General features: G+C 41.3%; 1 protein-coding gene across 5 annotated transcripts in view; it reads left to right on the top strand.

The window, feature by feature from the left end:
• WWP2 (WW domain containing E3 ubiquitin protein ligase 2) overlaps nt 1-19,811 on the top strand; it is a 1,859,587-nt gene that overhangs the window by 1,749,491 nt on the left and 90,285 nt on the right. For all 5 annotated transcript variants that reach the window (XM_044081781.1, XM_044081779.1, XM_044081780.1 and 2 more), the window contains one exon: nt 5,830-5,926. In XM_044081781.1, coding sequence (XP_043937716.1) covers nt 5,830-5,926 — 97 coding nt within the window. The remainder of the gene's footprint in view (nt 1-5,829; nt 5,927-19,811) is intronic.

Here is a 19,811-nt window from a genome sequence, read left to right as displayed (position 1 = left end):
GTGGTCACAACATCTCTGTATCCTTCCCTTCTAAGATCGATTATTGAATACGGTTCCCCACTTTCAGCATGTACCTCACGAAGCACATGCAGTAGCTGGAGAGACCACAGATTCCTCACGCAGAGAATCCAGGACCTCAAACACCTACCTTACACAGAAAGGCTAAAGGCCCTGTCCCTCTACTCAGTTTCCTATACAGACTCCTCAGAGGTGATCTCTGTCTGCCATACAAAGCAGTCTCAGACCCCGCCCTGATGGGCCTGCTCCATTTCAGCAAGTCAAGCTTCACTCAAGTAACCTGTATGTGCAACCTCAACTTGGTCTGTGACATCAGCAGGACTCGTTGGCGGGACAGATTTGTGTCCCAGAAACTCCCCCTTCTGCAGAATAGACTCCCAATCCACATCAAACAGAGTACCTCATTAAACCTTTTTAAGTGCAACCTGGATAACTGGATGGGGAACATAAAATACACCCCTGGGATTCCACCTGTGTCCATGCTGGACAGGGGCATTGGGTGCTGACTTGTCAGAACAAGGACTAAATTCTTGGCTAGGCTTGTAAGGGCTTCAGGGCCAACAACCTAATAACTTCCTATGGTCCTTAGGGATAACTACTCATTTTCTAATTTTCCTTAAGTACAGAGTAACTCTCAGAGCTAACCCTTCCTATATGTCTAAGGTTGTTAATGAATTCTCTCTGAACCAGTCCATTAACGTTTCCTATCTTTTTCCCTTTTCTTCATAACAAGGGAGAGAGAATCCGGCATTCCTTGGACAAGCTCAGGCAGCTCAGATTTTATCTTCACAAAACTAAGTCCATCAGAAAGTCAGATCAACATTTCCTTTCTTTCCAAGAGAAAAAAGTTGGATATACCAGTGTCTAAGCACACAATTTCTAAATGGCTTTTTTATGCAATTTCATTGTTAATGCTTTCCACAGAAGACAGTTCCCAGATTCATTCAAGGCCTATTATTCCAGAGTTATTTTCCAAAGGTCTGGATTCTAAATCCATTTAAGAAGCAAATACTTGGTCTTCCATACACACACTTACTAAGCATTAATAGATCAATACCTTCTCTAGAGCTAGAGCTGGATTTGCTAGGTCTATCCTTCAAGAAATTATAGCTCCTAGTCCATTTTCTCATTCCTCCTCCCTTAATATCTAAAAAACTTTGGAAGTATTTCCATTTGTTAGTAATACCATAACAATGATCGAAAGACAGACATATTTCAGTTGTGTAAGAACTTACCATACCGGTAGATGTCCTTCTGATCTGTGCTTCAGTGTTAACAATCCTCCCTCAGTTACCCCCTTTCTTCTTTTACCAAAGATGGGATTCGTATTCCTTTTCTCCCTCTTCTAGCTGGCATGTTTTTATTTCTGTACCTTTTGCCTTAACTTACTTTGCACCCATTATGTTCCTTATGTACTTTCCATCCATTGCTTGCTTTGGTCATACATCAGACATATCATGCAAGAGAAGGATGCCTAGGCTTTGGTATGCTGGCCAGATGTACAACTGTTTCTGAAGGGATATCCCAATTGTTAGTAATATTGCAGTAGTGATCAGTCAGACATCATCTGTCATAATAAGTTCTTACACAACTTTACTTTCTTTTATGTAGCTCAAATATTTTTTTCCATTTTGGGTAATTTTATGGTTTAATTGTATGTTTTATTATTATTATTATTAGTAGTAGTAGTAGTAGTCACATTACATGTTTTATTACTATTAGGTTGCATGGAAAATAAGCACTTAAATAAACTTAGAGTTGAATTTGCACTTATCACTTCTGGAAAAAATTGCTGTCCAAGACCAAGAAGGAGCAGGTGTCTAATTGGAAGTAATCTCTCCTTAGCCTGAACAAGCAAATAAGAGCACTAGCAAAATCTTCCAAAGCAAACTTCAAGTCCAAACTGACCACATCTACTAAAGACAATCACAAGGCTTTCTTCACATATGTCCGCAATCTCATGGAAAGCACCCAGATCTGCTCAGAACTGGTGGTCAAGGACACCACATACACAAACTCTGTAGATATTTCCAACCTGCTGGCAGACAGGTTCAGTGAAAACTTCACTCCTCTGTCCCCCCCATCAGTAAAACAGGACATCTCCAGTACCTGCCCCCCTCCCCTTATCTCTAGGGAGCAAGTCATCATTGCCCTCTCAAAGGCAAAAAATACAGCCTCCATGGGACCCGATAACATCCTAGGCTGCATCCTACATGAACTCAGACAGGAACTTGCAGCACCACTAGATATCCTATGCAACCAAAGCCTGAGTACTGGCTTCATCCCAGCCAAGTGGAGGACAGCTACTGTCATCTTTTTGCACAAAGTTGGAGCGTTCACTGATCCATGAAATTATTGAGCCATCAGCTTAACTAGCCTGATCTGCAAGGCCATGGAGTGGATTATCATGGACTTCGTTAACAAGGGCATTGGCAACCTCCAGACACTTGATCCCACACAGTTTGGTTTTGTCAAGGGGTGGTCATGCCTGTTAAATTTGGTCGACGTCTTTGTGTCGGTCACCAAGGTCATAGATGATGGGAAGATGGTGCACACCGCCTACCTTGACCTGGCCAAGGCCTTCGATACTATTGCCCACTCAGGTATAATAGATGAACTCTCTCAACTAGGCATCAATCCATATGTTACCAGATGGGAAGCAAACTGGCTCACTGATAGAATCCACCTAGTCAAAATTTGGTAAGCCACCTCAAGTAGTAGACCTGTAACAAGCGGTGTACCCCAGGTATCGGTCTTGGGGCCTCTGCTGTTTGGGATATACTTCTTAGAGGTGTAGGCCAAATGTAGTGGACTATGGCTGACCAAGTTTGCAGATGACTTAAAGCTGGGTGCTGTCATCAGTTCCGCTAGTGATGTGGACATCCTCCAAGAAGATCTAACCCAAACAAATGACTGGTGCCAGAAACATGGCCTGAAACTGAATGCCAAAACAGAAAATACACCCCTGAGATTCCACCTGTGTCCCTGCTGGACAGTGGCATATAGGGTGCTGACTTGTTGGAACATGGGTTAAATTCTTGGCTAGACTTGTAAGGGCCTCAGGGCTAATAGCCTAGTAACTTCCTATGATCCTATGTGATTAAGTGACATCCATTTTCTGTGCCTATTAAACACCTACTCCTTAGTTGATTGCCAGGTTTACATGAGCAGGAAGGTAAGAGCAGAAAAAATAAAAATTGTTGTTTTGGTACTTTTGGCACCAGAAAGTCTTCTTTTCTGTTTTCAGCCATCCCAATTTAAACATTCACTTTGACATTAAACATGCCTCCCTGTCTCCAATCATGGAGAATGAATCTCCTTTTCTTCAGTATTGGCCTAAAGTAATGGACAATGGAAATTAAAGTCTTTCCTTCTGTCCTATATACCAGGTTCTTTGACCCATCTGATAGCTTGTGTGAGTAGCATTCCTTTGCTGCACACTCCTGGATACCTCTCAACTGCTTAGAGCAAAAAATCTAGACAGTTATAAGTAAAGGGCAGACAAAGGCCCCAAAATAGGGACACTTTTTAAATATTGCTCTTACAAACTTAGAAAGTTGATAGAAAAACTGGTTTTGCATTAGCATGAATTTTCTGAATGGCATGAAGTCTGAAACTCAAACGTCTGTCATTATGTTCTGACTTCAACACTCAATGATTTGCTAATAATGTGCCAGAAAGTCACAATTTATGGGGGGAAACAGACCAAAAATGTGAGGGAAAAATCTGGACATTCTGCAAAAATCTGTACAGTTGAGAGACATGTCTGGATGGTATCTTCAGCAAGATGCTTAAAAATTCTAAATCAGACCCCCTTAGTTATTTCACATATTGCCCACTGAACACTGGATTATTGTTAGGTTGCTGCTCCTCTACACACACAAGTGAAATCCTGAAACACATTAATTGGCCACCTCAGACTGTTCAAGGAAAGGATGGTGCATTTATGCCTTTACACTCTGCCTGCTTTGACACTTCATCCCTTGAAAGACACAGCTGTACTTTTCCACTTATGTTTGTGATAGCCACGTTTTGTCACTACTGGAAGAGTAAAGCTTTGTGCTCATATAGTTGTGTGTTCTCTAAGCTTCCAGCCAGCCTCCCAGAGAAAGAACAATTGTTTGAAAAAAGAGAGAGAGTATTTTTTATGTATGTTAATGACTGCCATTTATCCAAGGCACAGCAACCTCAGCATAAAATTAGTAAAGTGTGTGAGATGAGAGGCTTCATCTCCCCAACTCACGTGGTCATACAGAGGGTCTTTTTTTGCAAATTACCATCTGTTGTGCTTGCCTATAGGCTGCACATGTTCTAGTACATGTGTTTTGACTGTTGTTTTTTTTGGGGGGGGGGGTTCCCCTCTCCTACACAGTCAACCATCAGCCTGTCTCAGTGACCCCATCCTATGTTGGGTCTGCCTACCCCTCCTAACATTCCCTGGACTTGTTCCACAAGGGTGGGGGTCTGTCAAGCTTCATTACCTGCTTTTGGGATAGAGGGGTCTGACCAGGTGATTTGTGATGATGCAAACTGGACTAAACCCTGTACTTTTTACCACACACTATTTTTAGCTTTTCAGTTTGTATTCAGACCAGGGCTACGGTGTTGCAGTGGTTAGCGTTGTCGCCTCACAGCAAGAGGCTCTCCTGTTCGATTCTCGGCTGGAGCGCCTTCTGTGTGCAGCCTGCATGTCCTCCCTGTGGTCGAGTGACGTTTAAAGACATGCAGGTAGGTGCGTGCAAATGGTGTGCCTTCTTTGAAGGTTGGGCTGGCAACTCAGCTCAGTAAAAATCCACTGCCAGTCATTAGCGGATCGGAGTTCCGCTGTGGTGACCCCTAACCAGGAAAAGTCGAAAGACTTTTAGTTTGTATTCAGACTAGGCTTCACTGTGATCATCCTTCCTGATCTGTTTCCTAGCTTACCTGATCAACATTTATTATTGCTCTGGAGTTATACATATGTGAACACTGTCCTGTTTTCTATTCCATATAATGTAGTTTAGTTACATAAGAATTTGGTTTAACCCTGTATTTTCAAGGACTGCAGTCAAAAATCTGTGAACTCTCCTTTTTGTCCCCAGGATTGTTGTTTTTGTTGGTACCATCTTTTAGTTCTTCTGTTTCTGTTTGTGAACTGAGAAGATGGGTCCCATTTATATTGCACAATCCTTCTGTAGATATCATGGAGGCAAACAAGAGACTGGAGTGAGCTCACTATGGAAAAACTTTGGAAATTACTGAGTGCATCTTTTTATGCTGGAAAGAGTGCACAGGTAAAGAGTTTCCAAAAATCAATGGTAATGGACAATTCTAAGGTGAATAAACTTTAAACATCCATGAACATTCCAACAAGACCACATGCTAAACAAATCGAAAGAGTCCCCCCCCATCTGTCTCTCCCCCCAACATGTGAGAGCAAGAGAGTTTGGCACTAGAAACATCATTTCTTTGAACTAAGTTTTGTCTTGCATTTATACACAAGCTGACATGTACCAGCAGTTTTTTTTTTTTTAACTTTTATACTACATTTCACCTTTTTAAATAGTAAATTCTGATCTTGCTGTACCAGTATTGTATGTAGTATCTTTACCATTTAGGAAAAGAAGCTTGAGCTTTCTGACAAAACTGTTTGATATCAACATTATTCTAGCCGAAAAAAAAACAATTTAACTCAAGGAAGAAAAGGAAGTTATTTTCATGTATAGCATTTGAAGAGACCAGTAGAGACCATTTCTAAAACCATTCTATTGTTCAGAGACTGCAGAAACATTGTGTATTACAAAGTTTCTATATGTTTTGTTTTCCATATAGGTTGTGAAAGATATGGACAATGAGAAACGAATCCGCTTACTACAGTTTGTTACAGGAACCTGCCGCCTTCCTGTTGGTGGGTTTGCAGAGCTCATAGGTAATGATGCTGTTTAATTTCTTTCTGGTTTATTCCTTTAGCCCATGTAAGAACCCTCTCCATGAGTTTAGTGTTGTTATTATTATGCACTTACTAGGTAAGCTACTGTTTCTTAGGAGATAAAATAAAAACAGGATGGAAAAATGCTTTACATAACAAAGTATGGTACAGCTCCTAATTATTTTGTGAACAGCTTTTAGTAACCTGATTAAAATAGCAAGAGTATCCATTTTGGAACAATAAGATTGTCAAGTAAGTCAAAGTACTGTTTTTCTTGGATATCCATTGTCTGCTTTATTGTCTACTTTTTTGACTGCACATCTTTGCATTTTATAGATCCTGAGATGAGTAGATTCATCCTTGTCAAGACCCATAGTTATCCTGACAAACTGGCAACCTTCTCATTGTACAGTTTCCTATAGACACCTTTGTGGTGATCTCTTTCTAGCAATTTTTGTCATGATTTCCTACACCTTTGCAGATTCCGGCTTGAATACTTTTACATAGGAACTAAATCTTAATCAACAAAACATGGTGAGGGGGGGTCTGTTGAGTGCCATCGAATGAGCTGAACATCAAATAATAAACATTGAAAGTTCACTCAGCGAACTTTCATTCTTCAACAGGGTAGGTAACTACTTGTCCAACAAAGACCCCCACCTGGATGGGTTTGAAACACTTCCGTGTGTGAGATAGGGAAGTGTTGGACAAGTAGTTACTTACCCTGTCGATGAAATGAAAGTTTGGTGAGAGAACTTAATGCTTTTTGTTTGATGTTCAAGCATTCTATGGTTAGTCCATTCAATGGCTGAACACAGACCCACTGGTGGTATAGAGTCCTTTCTCAATGTGCTCCTCACTGCTGGAAAAAATTTGCACTATACATTAAACAGAGTAGTACCCTTGCCATCTTCAGTTAAAATCGTGACAGTTGGATGGATAGCTATAAATTCTGTGAGGGTTTTATTCTGTGTTGCCCTCATCACGACAGAAGGTAACTTTTGAATACATTTTTGGGCTGACTCTCAATGGTCTCAACACCAGTTTTCTAGTATGAACCTATTAGGACTAAGACCATCGGAACTTGGACATCTCCGCATCTGAAACTTTCCCATATTACTACTTTCTACCTTCTTCCAATTAGGTTTTCTGCAAACAAGCTTTCTTTCCAGATCTGTCTTGCCTTGCTAAGTGCTCAGGGGCTACTTTTAGCATATTTCCTTTGCCTTTTCATTTTTCAATTATTTTACTTTTTGACATTTGATTTGATATCTTGTTTCATGAATTCCTGAGCAGTAGGCTATTTTAAAGTTAGTAGATTCCATCTGTTGACTGTTTTCCATGGATGACTCCCGTCACCACCACCTTCATCCCCACTTGAGTGGTTTTGCTTCTCTTTAAGTTTTGCCATTGCTTTGCTTTTTGATTTTGTTTGCAAAATAACTGTTTCTTTTTTATTTTTTTTGCCACTGTTCTGTAAAATATATATATATATATATATAATTTTGTTTGTAGGTCCTTAGATTCATGTCGACCTTAATATCTCAGTAAGTGTTTGTGTTGATTTTTTTTTCTGCAAATTTGTGGTTTACTTTTGAACTGCCTGTCACAGTTTTTTTTTTTAACCCGGTCTCAGTTTTTTCTGGTTATAGATAGCCAAGCTTTTATGAGGTGTAAATATGGGGGAAAAGATCCCACCTCAGAAAATGCAGTCATAGTGTATTTTTGTTTGGTTGAGCTGCATTTGAGGAAGACTGTGAGATCTGTGAATCTTTCACACCAGTTATGCTGAAAGAGATAAGAAATATACAGCTACTGCAAAGGTAAAACCAGAGCTAAGTACCAGCTACAGAAGGGGCTTTCATATCAACTCCCCTTTCTGGGTTGACCCCTTCTGACTCATGTTTATGGCAAAGCTGAAAATCCACAGGAGAAGAAAATGCAGAGAGGAAAGGAATGTACCAACAAAGGTAACCTAGTTAAACCTGAAAGAGCTGAGAACCTGGGGATTCCCGTCCGAGTCTTAGCACTGAGAAACCCCTTCAGGGGTTCCATAAGCTTCCATTTAAATGTAATTTATTTATTGGTTTACTTATTCATGTTTGTTATCAGGGGTAGTACACTGATCCACAAGGACCCATTTCAGCTGAAACCCAGAAGTTGCAAAGAATGAATAGAACTTACATACAGAAACTAAGGAAAAAACTTGACACATCAGGTTCACATAGTAAGTGATTGAAATATCATGTTAAAAAGAGTATAATGATTTATATACAAATCAAGTTCGTTTAGTTAATGTTGCCAGGTTTGTATTACTAAGAGTATAGCGAGTTATATACAAATATAAAGTGAAAAAAATATTGTTTCAGAACCTTATCATGCGAAGCTAGTTACAATTGAAAGTTGTTCATCTTTATTAGATATTGTGCTCAGGAAAATCTTTGTTCCTTCCAAACCTTCATCTGCTAGGTCTTGCATATTTTAGAAGCATAGCTATTGAAATAGATTGTCAGAAAATTATGTTTTTTATTTAGAATTCAATAAAAGAAGTTTGACGACCTCCTGCCCTTTGGACTTTGACAGAATTTAGCAAATTTTGTCTGAAATATTTCTACCTTCTGGTGATGAGGTGATTAAAGGACCTTCATCCTTACTAAACTTCTCTTCTCCTCCCTTGGAATCTCCTTTGCTAAACATTAGTGAAGAAGAGGATGTTGATTTCTCACCCTACCCCCAGGTGACTCCAAGTGTAGAGAAAGGTTTTGGAGATGATGAGAAAGAAAATAGTTGGCCTGTTGACCTCCTGCCCTTTGGACTTTGACAGAATTTAGCAAATTTTGTCTGAAATATTTCTACCTTCTGGTGATGAGGTGATTAAAGGACCTTCATCCTTACTAAACTTCTCTTCTCCTCCCTTGGAATCTCCTTTGCTAAACATTAGTGAAGAAGAGGATGTTGATTTCTCACCCTACCCCCAGGTGACTCCAAGTGTAGAGAAAGGTTTTGGAGATGATGAGAAAGAAAATAGTTGGCCTGTTGACTCCCTACCTCTCCTTAGGGCATCTTCCCCCTTGCCAGTTTCCTGGGTGGTCCCCCAGTTGACAAGATGTCCTGGCTGTAACAAGGACAGCATGGTAGAACCTTGAAATTTTTGTACTTTTACTGAAGAGATTAGACAAGGTATTTTGATCTCCAAAGAGTGAACTTGTGTATAGATGCCTAGATATTGCTCCATTGTTGTGGCAACCCTGCTGAGTACTGATGTCCATCATCTGGACAAGAAGTTCAGAAGCAAATTTGTGCTTTCTTAAGTCATATTTTCTGGGCTATGAACTTATCTGATATGTTGTATTTCCAGTAAGAGCTGGCTGATGAAATGTACCTTTTGATAAAAGGTCACCTAAGGTTTAAATTGCTTTCCCAGATGCAGCCACATTCATATCGCCAGTATCTCATGTGCTTTCCCCGCAATTCTGTGCTGGCACAGATCTCCACCATCACGTCTGTCTGTGTTTATGAACATTGCCAAGGATACTAATGCAAACATTCTTACTGCCCAGTTAAAGTGGAACTAGAGATGGAACAAGAGGACAAATTTATAAACACTAGAGTAAAATTCAAAACTCTTCAACACCCATTCTCTGGAATGCATTGAAGCTATTGCTAGCTATGTTTTTGTTTTTGTTTTTTGGTGTGGCCAAAAGTACAAGAATAATGGGGGCTCTGACATGATTTTGGGAACTTCCAGAACAATCACCAGTCCAAAGGTTGTAACCCTCAGCAGAACCAGGAAAACAGTGTTCCTGGGTCTGGGGGACAGCAGAATAAACCATGAGGCTTTGTCTGGCTGTTTCAGCCTGGAGGAAGTTTGGGGTCTGACCCTTCAATTCTTCACTTACCTGTGTTGGTTGCTGTCACATGGGACAAGTAGATTAGACCATTAGCATCCAGAGGCTGCACAATTTCTGTCTGCATCCTCTTCTGAGCTCTAGTCTATCTGCTTGGCAGATCTCTTTATCTCTCCCACTAGAATGGTATGGTAAGAAAAGGGTTGTTAAGCCTCATTAAAAAAAGAAGCCATTCAAGAGGGCCCTACCAGACCAGAAAAGAACATCTTCTAAAGAAGTCCTTTCATATCGCCATAGTGCAGTCCATCCTTCCCTATCAGGAATTTGGATGTGCTCTTTGGACATCCAGGATACCTATGTATACATCAGAATTGCCTTGGATACTGGGAAATACCTGTACTTCTGGTTGGTAGCCAGATTTTAATTCCAGACACTTTCATTTGGGTTTTCTTTACCCATAGGATGTTCACCAAATGTATGCCCATAGTTGTGATGAACCAGAAGCTACAATGAATCAATGTATTTCCATACCTGGATAACTGCCTCCTGTCAGCCCCAAAGAAGGACAGGCAGATCTCTGCTAGGGAATTTCTCCTGAGGCTTTTCATTGCTTAGAAATGACATTGAACACAGCAAACTCATAATGCTCCTTCTGGGTAAATGCTCACATTCATTAGATGCACACTGGACAATATAACCTCTAGAACCTGTCTGCTGTATGTCAGGATACTTCCATTTTAAAACACTGTGAACTAAGTCTTACTAGTTTAAACAGGTCCTGATTTGATTTTCCGCAAAGTTTTGGGGCTTATGGTAACAGTAGTAAATATGATTCATGATGCCATATATTATATGACAATACTTTAGTGGGCACTGAAACTACAGTGGCAGCAACTCCTAGATCCCATGCTTCTGCCTGACAAGATATCCAGGATGTGCAACATTCTCTTGATTTGGTGGGTGCACACAATACATTTGCCTCTGGGCAGGCCATTTCTGTCTTCTGCTTATTGTTGACTGTTCCCACAAGTGCCTGTGCTGTAAGATGAGAAGCAGAAGTTATTATTGTCAGACAGTCCAGACTGTATAATTACAGATGGAGGCCAGTTTCCTCCTTTAGTGTTCTAGAGATGAGGGTGGCCCTTCTGACTCCACAGGCATGTCAGGATCCCTGTTGGCAAGGCACATTTGCCATCCATGCCAACAGTGTGGCAGTGGTGTGCTATGTGAACAAATAGGGAGGAACTTACTTTCCCCTTTGTTGAGAAGTCATGTTAGGTATCAGAATGTGCTATATCTAACAACTGTTTTCTGCTTACCAACCACATTTGCGGAGAAACCAATTCTGTAGATGATACGATTATGCTGCATAAATGGTCTTTAAGCCATTCACTGAAATGGAAATTCTTCTGTTACTGGGGAGAGCCTTGCTGTGACCTTTTTTCAGCCCCATGTAGTACCAAGTGCATCAGTGTCTAACTTTTTTTAAACACATTTATTAAATTATCACTTAAAACATAGGCACACACACACTAATATAAAATAAAACAAACCATATTAACATGTTTCATATTCATGCATTATACATTACATATATGTTTTTTCTTTAACAATTATTCATGCCAGAATTGCATAAATTGCTGAATTCCTGTCTTCACTTAACCCAAGCTCCTACTTCTGAACATTATTCTGTTATTTCTATGTAATTTGCTCTTTCCTTTTATGTCCTTTACAATAAGCAGTACATCAATTACAGCTGGTTTAGATTTTTATTTCTATTTTTTTAGTAATTGCTTTCTTTGTTAGCCAGTGGCATTAAACTTAGTAAGGCCTTACTGTGTCTAGGCAATTCAAATCCTGTGTCCCAGCTCAAAATAATTATTTCCAATATTTTTAGCAATATACTCTGTATTTTTTTAAAAATCTGCCAACGTTGTTATACTTCTCCAAAAAGCATATTCCTAGCTACATCTCTCTCTTTTTTCCATCACACCTTCAGCATTTGCTGACTTCCTTAGGAAAAAATTCTCTAAAGTCTGCTTGGGGTATAAAAATACCTATACAAAGACTTCCAAGCAAAAAATATTAAACTTTTTGGATGTTGTTTCATACATAGGAGCTATATAAATGTCATCGCATTGGTCCTTTGTAAATTGCATTTCGAATCTCTCTCCCCAGTATGTTGTAACCTCCTCGTAATGATTCTTATAGTTAGTAGTTTATACACACTACTACTATAATTATCCCATTTTAATCAGCAGCTTCTGTTCTACACTCAACTAAAAATTCTACTGGAACTGGTCTTTCACTTGGCACTCCCATATCTCTTTCTCTTTGCCTGTACTCTGATCTCAGTCCCTGGTAGGGAAGGCAGTCTGTAGTCCAGACTTCTACTGTGCCTTATCCCATGTTGTTACTCTTCTCTCTCTATTTTCTCCCAGTACCTTGGTTTCTCCAGTAAATTCCAGCCCCCTTAACTATTTTCTGTAAAACTACTTGTACTCATCCCTTTTGGCAAAATCCCCTTTCTTCATTCCCATGTTGACTTTGTTCTATAAGAATATTTTCTAAACTTTATGAATAGAACATTCTGTATGGTTGTTCTTTTTCTTAAACATCTGCATCCAAAATCCTTCTCTATCCTTATTTCTCAAACTTTCCTCATGTTTCATCATTATACGTTCATAGGTGTATAGTAGGCTAATGACAACTATGGCCCTTATAAATCAAGCCGTGCAACCCAAATGTGACTCACAAATTTGATTTATATTAGTGGTGATTTACTGATTGCCTCTGTCAATCAGAGACATAGGAGCCAGAAAGGGATGAATTTTTGATTACCCATCTATTGGTCCAAATTTCGCTTCACACGGATAGGGAGCCTGTTCCTGTCTCTCTAACATGTCCTGTTTATGTCACAAGCAAAATTTCTTACTTTTAATCTAGCAATTCTAATGCAGTTTGTTTTATGGGTGTGCAATATATTCATCAAAACATGCTCCAGGGATGCCCTGTATGCCAGGCAAAGATCACCTGTCCGAAGTATGCATGATACAGAGTAAAGAGACATGGCTTTGAGGCAGTCAGCATTGGACATTGTGTTTACTTCCTGTATTCTTTTTGTAAGAAACCTTTGTTGATGTTCCAGTTCCTGCATATGTATAGGTTTCTAATACCATGAAGGGAATGGACCCCATTCCTAAGTCAAAGCACAATTAAAGTTTGTGAAATCAGTATTGTTTCAATCTTTGATGTCAGCCAAAAGTGCTCTTCGCAGCACCGGCAATGTGCACAGTAATGACTCCTCCTGCAATTCATACATGGTTACACGTATTGGTAGCATATCTAAATACAGCTGTAGATTCTGTTTTATAAGATCTGTTGCTCCTACTATTATTGGAACTGTCTGGGTATGTTTCTTCCACATTGCTCTCATTTCTGCCTGTAGATCCTGATATTTTATGACTGTATCTCTCTGCACACAGGACACTGTAGTCACTGGGTGTGGTGATTTCAATGATCAATGCTGCTTTTGTCTTCTTTTCATGGGCCACTATATCCGGTTTTCTAGCATCTGTCTTAAATTGTTGATAATGGGTGTTCCCATGTGATGTAAACTTCATCATTTTCTATGATGGTTTGTGGTTCAGGTTTCCAGTTTTTTTTCAGCCACTTCAATACCATAATGTTTGCACAATCCCCAGTGCAACAATCCTGCCACATTATTATGCCTTTCAGTATACAGTCCTTCTGACATTAGTATGTCACAACCAGCAATGAGGTATGCAGCTGTTTCCAGTTCGGTTTTATGAAACCTACATTTTTCTGTTTCTCCCCCAGGTTCAATGGACTTTGTAAACCAGTGTGTACGTATCCCACTATCTTGCATCATCAGTATTAACCTTTCATCTCTTGGTTTGAATTTGCCTCTCCTTATCCATTCCTGATCAACATGAGGTTCTTCCAGAAGTTTTTTGTACTTACTTGCAGGTATATGTATGCATTTTCCACATTTCTTGCCTTCATATCTGGCCCTTCACCTTAGATTATTTCTTTTGTTTTTGGCACATTTAGTTGCTCCCTGATTTTTTATCTACTTCTGGTTTGATTTCCATTCCTGCATGATGCCGATATGCTTCTGCTAGATTAAGCAGAGAAGTCTTCTTAGATTTGTTCTCCTCATGTTTCAAAACTTTTACTACATTTGGGTCTTGTGAGGTCAGCAGATAGGTGTGGAGTCCCACAGTTGCAGATCTATACATGTAATCATTTTCAAGGAGGCCCATCCCTCCTTCAGAACAGGGAATATGTAATCTTGGTATGCACTGATTTTTAGAAATCTTTTGGCGACCATGAAGCATCCTTCTTGTTTTCCTATCTAATCTATCCAACACATTTTGAGACCAGTCATTCACTCCAAAACTGTTAAGTTAGGACAGGAGGAGCAAATTGCTTATTGCTTGGATTTTGTTCGTAGATGTCAACACTGATGTTCTTCATGTTCCACTGTTGCAGTCATTACATATGGGTTATCTGCCTGCAGGTAGCACTCAGCCGACCTGAATATCAAAGTCTTGGATTCCTTTGTCGAATACTGTCTCTTCTTCCATGATGTCAGGTCATCAGGGGAATAAAACATGCAACCGACACCATTATATCAGTCTGTTTTGCCGCACGGTGCCTGAAGCAGAAGCAGCTCGCAAGTGCCGGTCTGCCTACTCCTGAAATTTTCATTTTTGAGTTTCAGAACCGAAGTCTTCGAAAAAAGCTAAGTATACCCCGTTGGGGATCCTTTTTCTTGCTCTTAACCGATGTCAGTAAAAGTTGACAATTGTCTTACCTGTGGAAAGCAAATACCTCATAAAGGTTTTCATTCGTACTGCATTCCTTGCTTAGGCTCAGACCACGACGTCCCTCACTGTCAGTTTTGTGCCTTATTCAACCACCAAACTATTTGTCGTCTGTCTATTTTTGCAGCAAATTATTTTGGTGCTCGGTTTAACTATCCAGAAATGGCTTTGGTAAGCCATCCGACTACCAATATTCCAAAAAAACTTAAAGATAAAGACAGAGACAGACTGCATAGGTTCAAAACTGCCGACGACGCTTCTGTTAAGCTAGTCACCAGTTCGCTGGTACTCAGTGAGGCGCTTTTGCAGCCCCTGATACCTGCTATTTCAGATTCGCAGGCTTCTACTGAGTCCAGTATGCCACAAGATGCTTCTTCGACTATGGAACCTGCGGATGTCTCTACCTTGGATGGGTCCAGAGCCGCTGTGCTGGCACAGGATTCTGAGGGTGCATTCAGGCCTACAGATTTGCATTTTAAACCAATGCCATCTTCTTCATCAAGGCCTAAAACTCGACCCACGCCTAGAAAACCGACATCCAAACCACATGGTCAGGCCCATATGCCTAAAAAACAAATGCTTAGAATGGCTGAAGGCCTTATTACTTTAATTAGGGGGAAGCCAGGCTTCCCCCTCTAAGAGACCTAGAACTGATTTTCCTTTTGAGTCTTCTGATCAGGATTCTGAAATTTCTGTTTCTTCTGATTACCAGGATTTGCCCTTATCTACCTATGAGGATTCTGATGCAGAGGATTCCATTCCCTCTGCTTCCCGCCAGAAGATTTTTGTTTTGGTGAAACCTTGCACACTCTCTTAGGGAGCATTTCCACTGGGAAAGCCTGGATTACTCTGACTCCAAAAAGAGGCTTAGGGAATTCTTACTCCTCCCTCAACACAGGCTTTTAACTATCCCTCCTGTTCTAGACATTGTAGATGATACCTTCTTGGAATCTAGCCTGGCCCCAGACACAGCTCCCAGAAAACCTGACAGGTATTACAGAGTACCTGACTCTCACAAGTTCCTCTTCAAGAATCCTACTGCGGATCCAGAGACCATTTCCCAAGGACCAATGGGCATTAAGGCTACTGCTGCCAAAAACCCCTACCCCCTCTGATAGAGATTCCAGGGTCTTGGACAGATGGGGTAAGAAGGTATACACTTCTGCTACTTTGGCCATTAGGGCCTTAAATTGCCAGTTTCATATGTTAAAGTATCAGCAGCATATTATGGGACTACTTAAACAGAAAATTATGTTGATTCCTGACTGTGCTGAACATGAAGAACTACAGGATTTAATGCATTCTGCTGAACAAGTTGGCAAACATACTTTGCAATGTGGTTTTGACTCTTTAGAAGCATCTTGCAGGGCTGCTGTCACTGGGTCTGTACTTAGAAGGCATGCTTGGCTTAAGGAGCAAAACTTGCCAGATCATGTTAAAGCTAAATTACTGGATGCTTCCTTAAACCAAGACCACCTGTTTGGCAACAAAGCAGAAGAAGTCCTTAAAAAAATGGAGGAAAAAGCTAAATCTATGCAAACTGTTAAAGATTTCCTGCAAGTACAGCCTCCCAGATTTAGTAGGCATTGGCCTTCTAAGAACTGGTCCTTTCCAGTCTCTTCCAGGCCTTCTCAGTCCAAACTCAGGAACAGCAGACCACCTAGGTTGCAGTCTCAGGCTGCACACAGGTCTAAGCAGTGGGGGACTCCCACTTCCAAAGCTGGAAGTAGTAAGACACCCCCCTATGGAAAAATGTCACAATGACTTAACCTTAACCCTTCCATACCCTGCTCAATTGCCTTCTCCCTTAGGAGGAAAGCTCACCCTGTATGCAAAAAACTGGGAACACATTACCCAGGACAAATGGGTTTTAAATATAGTTTCCCAAGGATACAGATTCCTCTTCCACACCTTACCAACCCCAAACGGTTGGCCAGACCTACCCCCAAATCAGTGGGCAGAGGCTCAACAGCAGGTTCTCTCTCTTCTAAGTATCAGTATTCAACCTGTCCTAGCAGAAGAAAGGGGACAAGGTTTTTACTCAAGACTTTTTCTGGTACCCAGAAAAGACAGTTCCTGGTGTCCTATACTGGACCTCTCTATTCTAAACACCTTTTTGGTAATCCCAAAATTCAAAATGCTAATACTTCAATAGCTGCTTCCTATGCTAGGCAATTATACCTGGTTGGCAACCTTAGACTTAAAGGAAGCTTACCTGCACATTCCAATAAGGGAATCTTGCAGGAAATACCTACACTTCAGAGCAGGCTCCATGCACTATCAGTTCTCTGCACTTTCCTTTGGCTTATCTACTGCACCCAGGGCATTCACAAAGTGCCTAGCTCCAGCCATTGCATTTTGAAGGCAGAGAAATATTCAGATATACCCATACCTGGACGATTGTCTAATTCAGGCAGAAAGCCAGGACATGTTATTAAAACATCTGGCATTTGCACAGAAACTTTTAACCTCGCTGGGGTACACCATAAACGAAATGAAATCTCACCTGGTACCCTGCCAACAGATTGTATTCCTGGGAGCAAGCTTTAACACAACTTCCCAGATGGCTTTCCTCACGCCAGAGAAACAAGTTTATTTGACAGCCGACTTCAAACTACTGGCCACAGAGATCCAGCTATCTGCAAGGAAAATTCTGCAAGCCCTGGGGTTCATGGCCTCTTGCATTCTACCAATTCCATATGCAAGACTGCATATGAGGAAACTACAATGGTATCTAAAAAGCCTATGGTGCCAACATTCTCAGGACCTGGAAACAATGATTCCTATCATTCCTTGTATAAAGACAGAGTTCCTTTGGTGGGCAGAGGCCTGCCACCTCAACAAGGGACTCCCTTTCAATCTACCCCGTTGCCCAAACCCTAACAGATGTATCAGACTGTGCATGAGGGGCTCACTTGGCAGGGCAGTACATTCAGGGCAACTGGAACCCGAGTCAGATGCACCTGCATATCAACCAAAAACAAATGTTAGCTGTACAGAATTCCCTGACAGCCTTCAAGGACCACATCCTTCCAGGACAATTATTGGTAAAGACAGACAACACCACAGTTATGTGAGTACATAAGCAAGCAGGGGGGAACCCACTCATACCCTCTCTGCAGACTAGCCATTGCTCTGTAGAACACACCCTTGAGTACCAAGTGCACCTGCAAGCTCAATTCCTGCCAGGCAAGCTAAATTCATTGGCAGACAACCTAAGTAGAAATCTCATGGACCCACACAAATGGAAACTGGAACCAAAAATATTCAACCTCTTGAGGAACAAATGGGGGACTCCAGAAATAGACCTGTTTGCCTCCCCCCAGAACTACCAATTGGACAAATTCTGCACAAGGACTCCCCGCAGTCAAGCTTGGAAAGTGGATACCCTGTACTTTACCTGGGAAAGCCTCTCGGTATATGCCTTTCCCCCTCTGCCTCTCCTCTCAAAAGTTCTGCTAAAGGTCAAACTGGACAAACCAAGGACAATACTGATTGCACCAGACTGGCCATGCCAGCATTGGTACCCCCTCTTGCGCAGTATGATACTGCTGGAGCCATGGCACCTACCTCAGACACCTTCCCTACTGTCCCAACAGAAGGGCCAGATTCTGCACCCTCAGCTTCAAACCCTGAACCTTGCAGCCTGGCTAATCCCTTGAGCTCTCTAATAGCATCCCTCAGTAAGCAAGTGTTAGATGTTATTCTGGAAGCAAGGAGGCCTAGCACTAGAAAATCTTATGCTGAAAAGTGGAAAAGATACTGTTCCTGGAGCCAAACTCAGGGGATGGGCACAACAGTGCCCAGCTTACCTCATATTCTTCAGTACTTAACAGAAATGCTCCACAAAGGCCTATCCTTCTCTTCAATTAAAATTCATGCCTCTGCCATTTCAGCACATTATAATACTGAACCACCCCTCTTCTCTCACCCCCTGCTAAAGCAGTTCCTCAGAGAGGCAAAAAATTTAAGACCCCCCCCCCAGGTGAGCCCCTACTCCAGCCTGGGACCTTAACTTTCTATTGGAAAAGCTCACTCTCCCTCCATTTGAACCAGCTGCAACTCCAAAGTTGAAATTCCTTTCTTGGAAAACAGCCTTCCTTCTAGCCATCACTTCAGTAAGAAGAGTGTCTGAATTACAGGCCCTCATGGCAGTGGAGCCCTTCATTATCTTCCATGCAGACAGGCTTTCCCTCAGGACCAATCCTTCCTTTATGCCCAAGGTGGTGTCTAGTGTGGCCCTAAATCAGTCCATTAATTTGCCTACTTTTTTCCCCAAACCCACAAAAAAAAAGGTGAACGAATACTGCAGTCTTTGGACATGCACAGGCAACTTTGATTTTATTTGGACAGGACCAAACCTGTCAGAAAATGTGAACAGCTGCTTGTTGGCTTTGCTGCAGGGGCAGAGGGGAAGGCCATTTCAAAGCAAGTCATTTCTAAATGGATAGCCCATTGCATTCATTTCTGCTATAATCACCATGGAAAAACTACCCCACAGGGGATAAGATCACATTCCACCAGGGCTGCATCTACCTCTACAGCCTTCCTCAGAGAAGTCCCTACCAGGGTCATCCTAGAAGCTGCTACCTGGAGCTCTGTACATACCTTCACCAAGCATTACCACATGCCTATTTTTTCTAAATCCAGAGCAGGTTTTGCCACCGCAGTCTTGCAGGATTTAATAGCTGGTCCTAATGCTCTCTAAATTCCTCCTCCCTTCCTAGGCTTTGGGAATCAACCCAAATGTAATGACTGCAACAGTGAAACACGAAGAACGTAGTACAGTTTTGTACACTTACCATAAATGTAGATGTTCGAGTGTATTCCTGTTGCAGTCCTGGTTATCCTCCCTCCAGCCCCCTGACGTCTCTTGGCTCTACCTTCCTTCTTGTTTGGTGTATTTAAGCTTTCTGGTGTATTTGCTTTTTATTGGAGGTGTAACCTAACATATAATTGCTTCCCATTATGGGGGGCACCTGATATCTGGGGCAAGAAAAACTGATGTAATGGCGTCGGCTGCATGTTTTATACCCCCTGATGACCTGACGTCATGGAAGAAGAGACAGCATCTGATGCAGGAATCCACAACTTTGATATTCAGGCTGGCTGAGGGCTACCTGCAGGCAGATAACCCAAATGTAATGACTGCAACAGTGAATACACTCGACCATCTACATTTATGGT

Source organism: Protopterus annectens, chromosome 8.part1 (assembly GCF_019279795.1).
Source record: "Protopterus annectens isolate FY-2018-M chromosome 8.part1, PAN1.0, whole genome shotgun sequence".
In the NCBI taxonomy this organism is placed as follows: domain Eukaryota; kingdom Metazoa; phylum Chordata; order Ceratodontiformes; family Protopteridae; genus Protopterus; species Protopterus annectens.
Note: the sequence above shows the minus strand (reverse complement) of the source record. Positions and strands in the feature narration are given on the sequence as shown.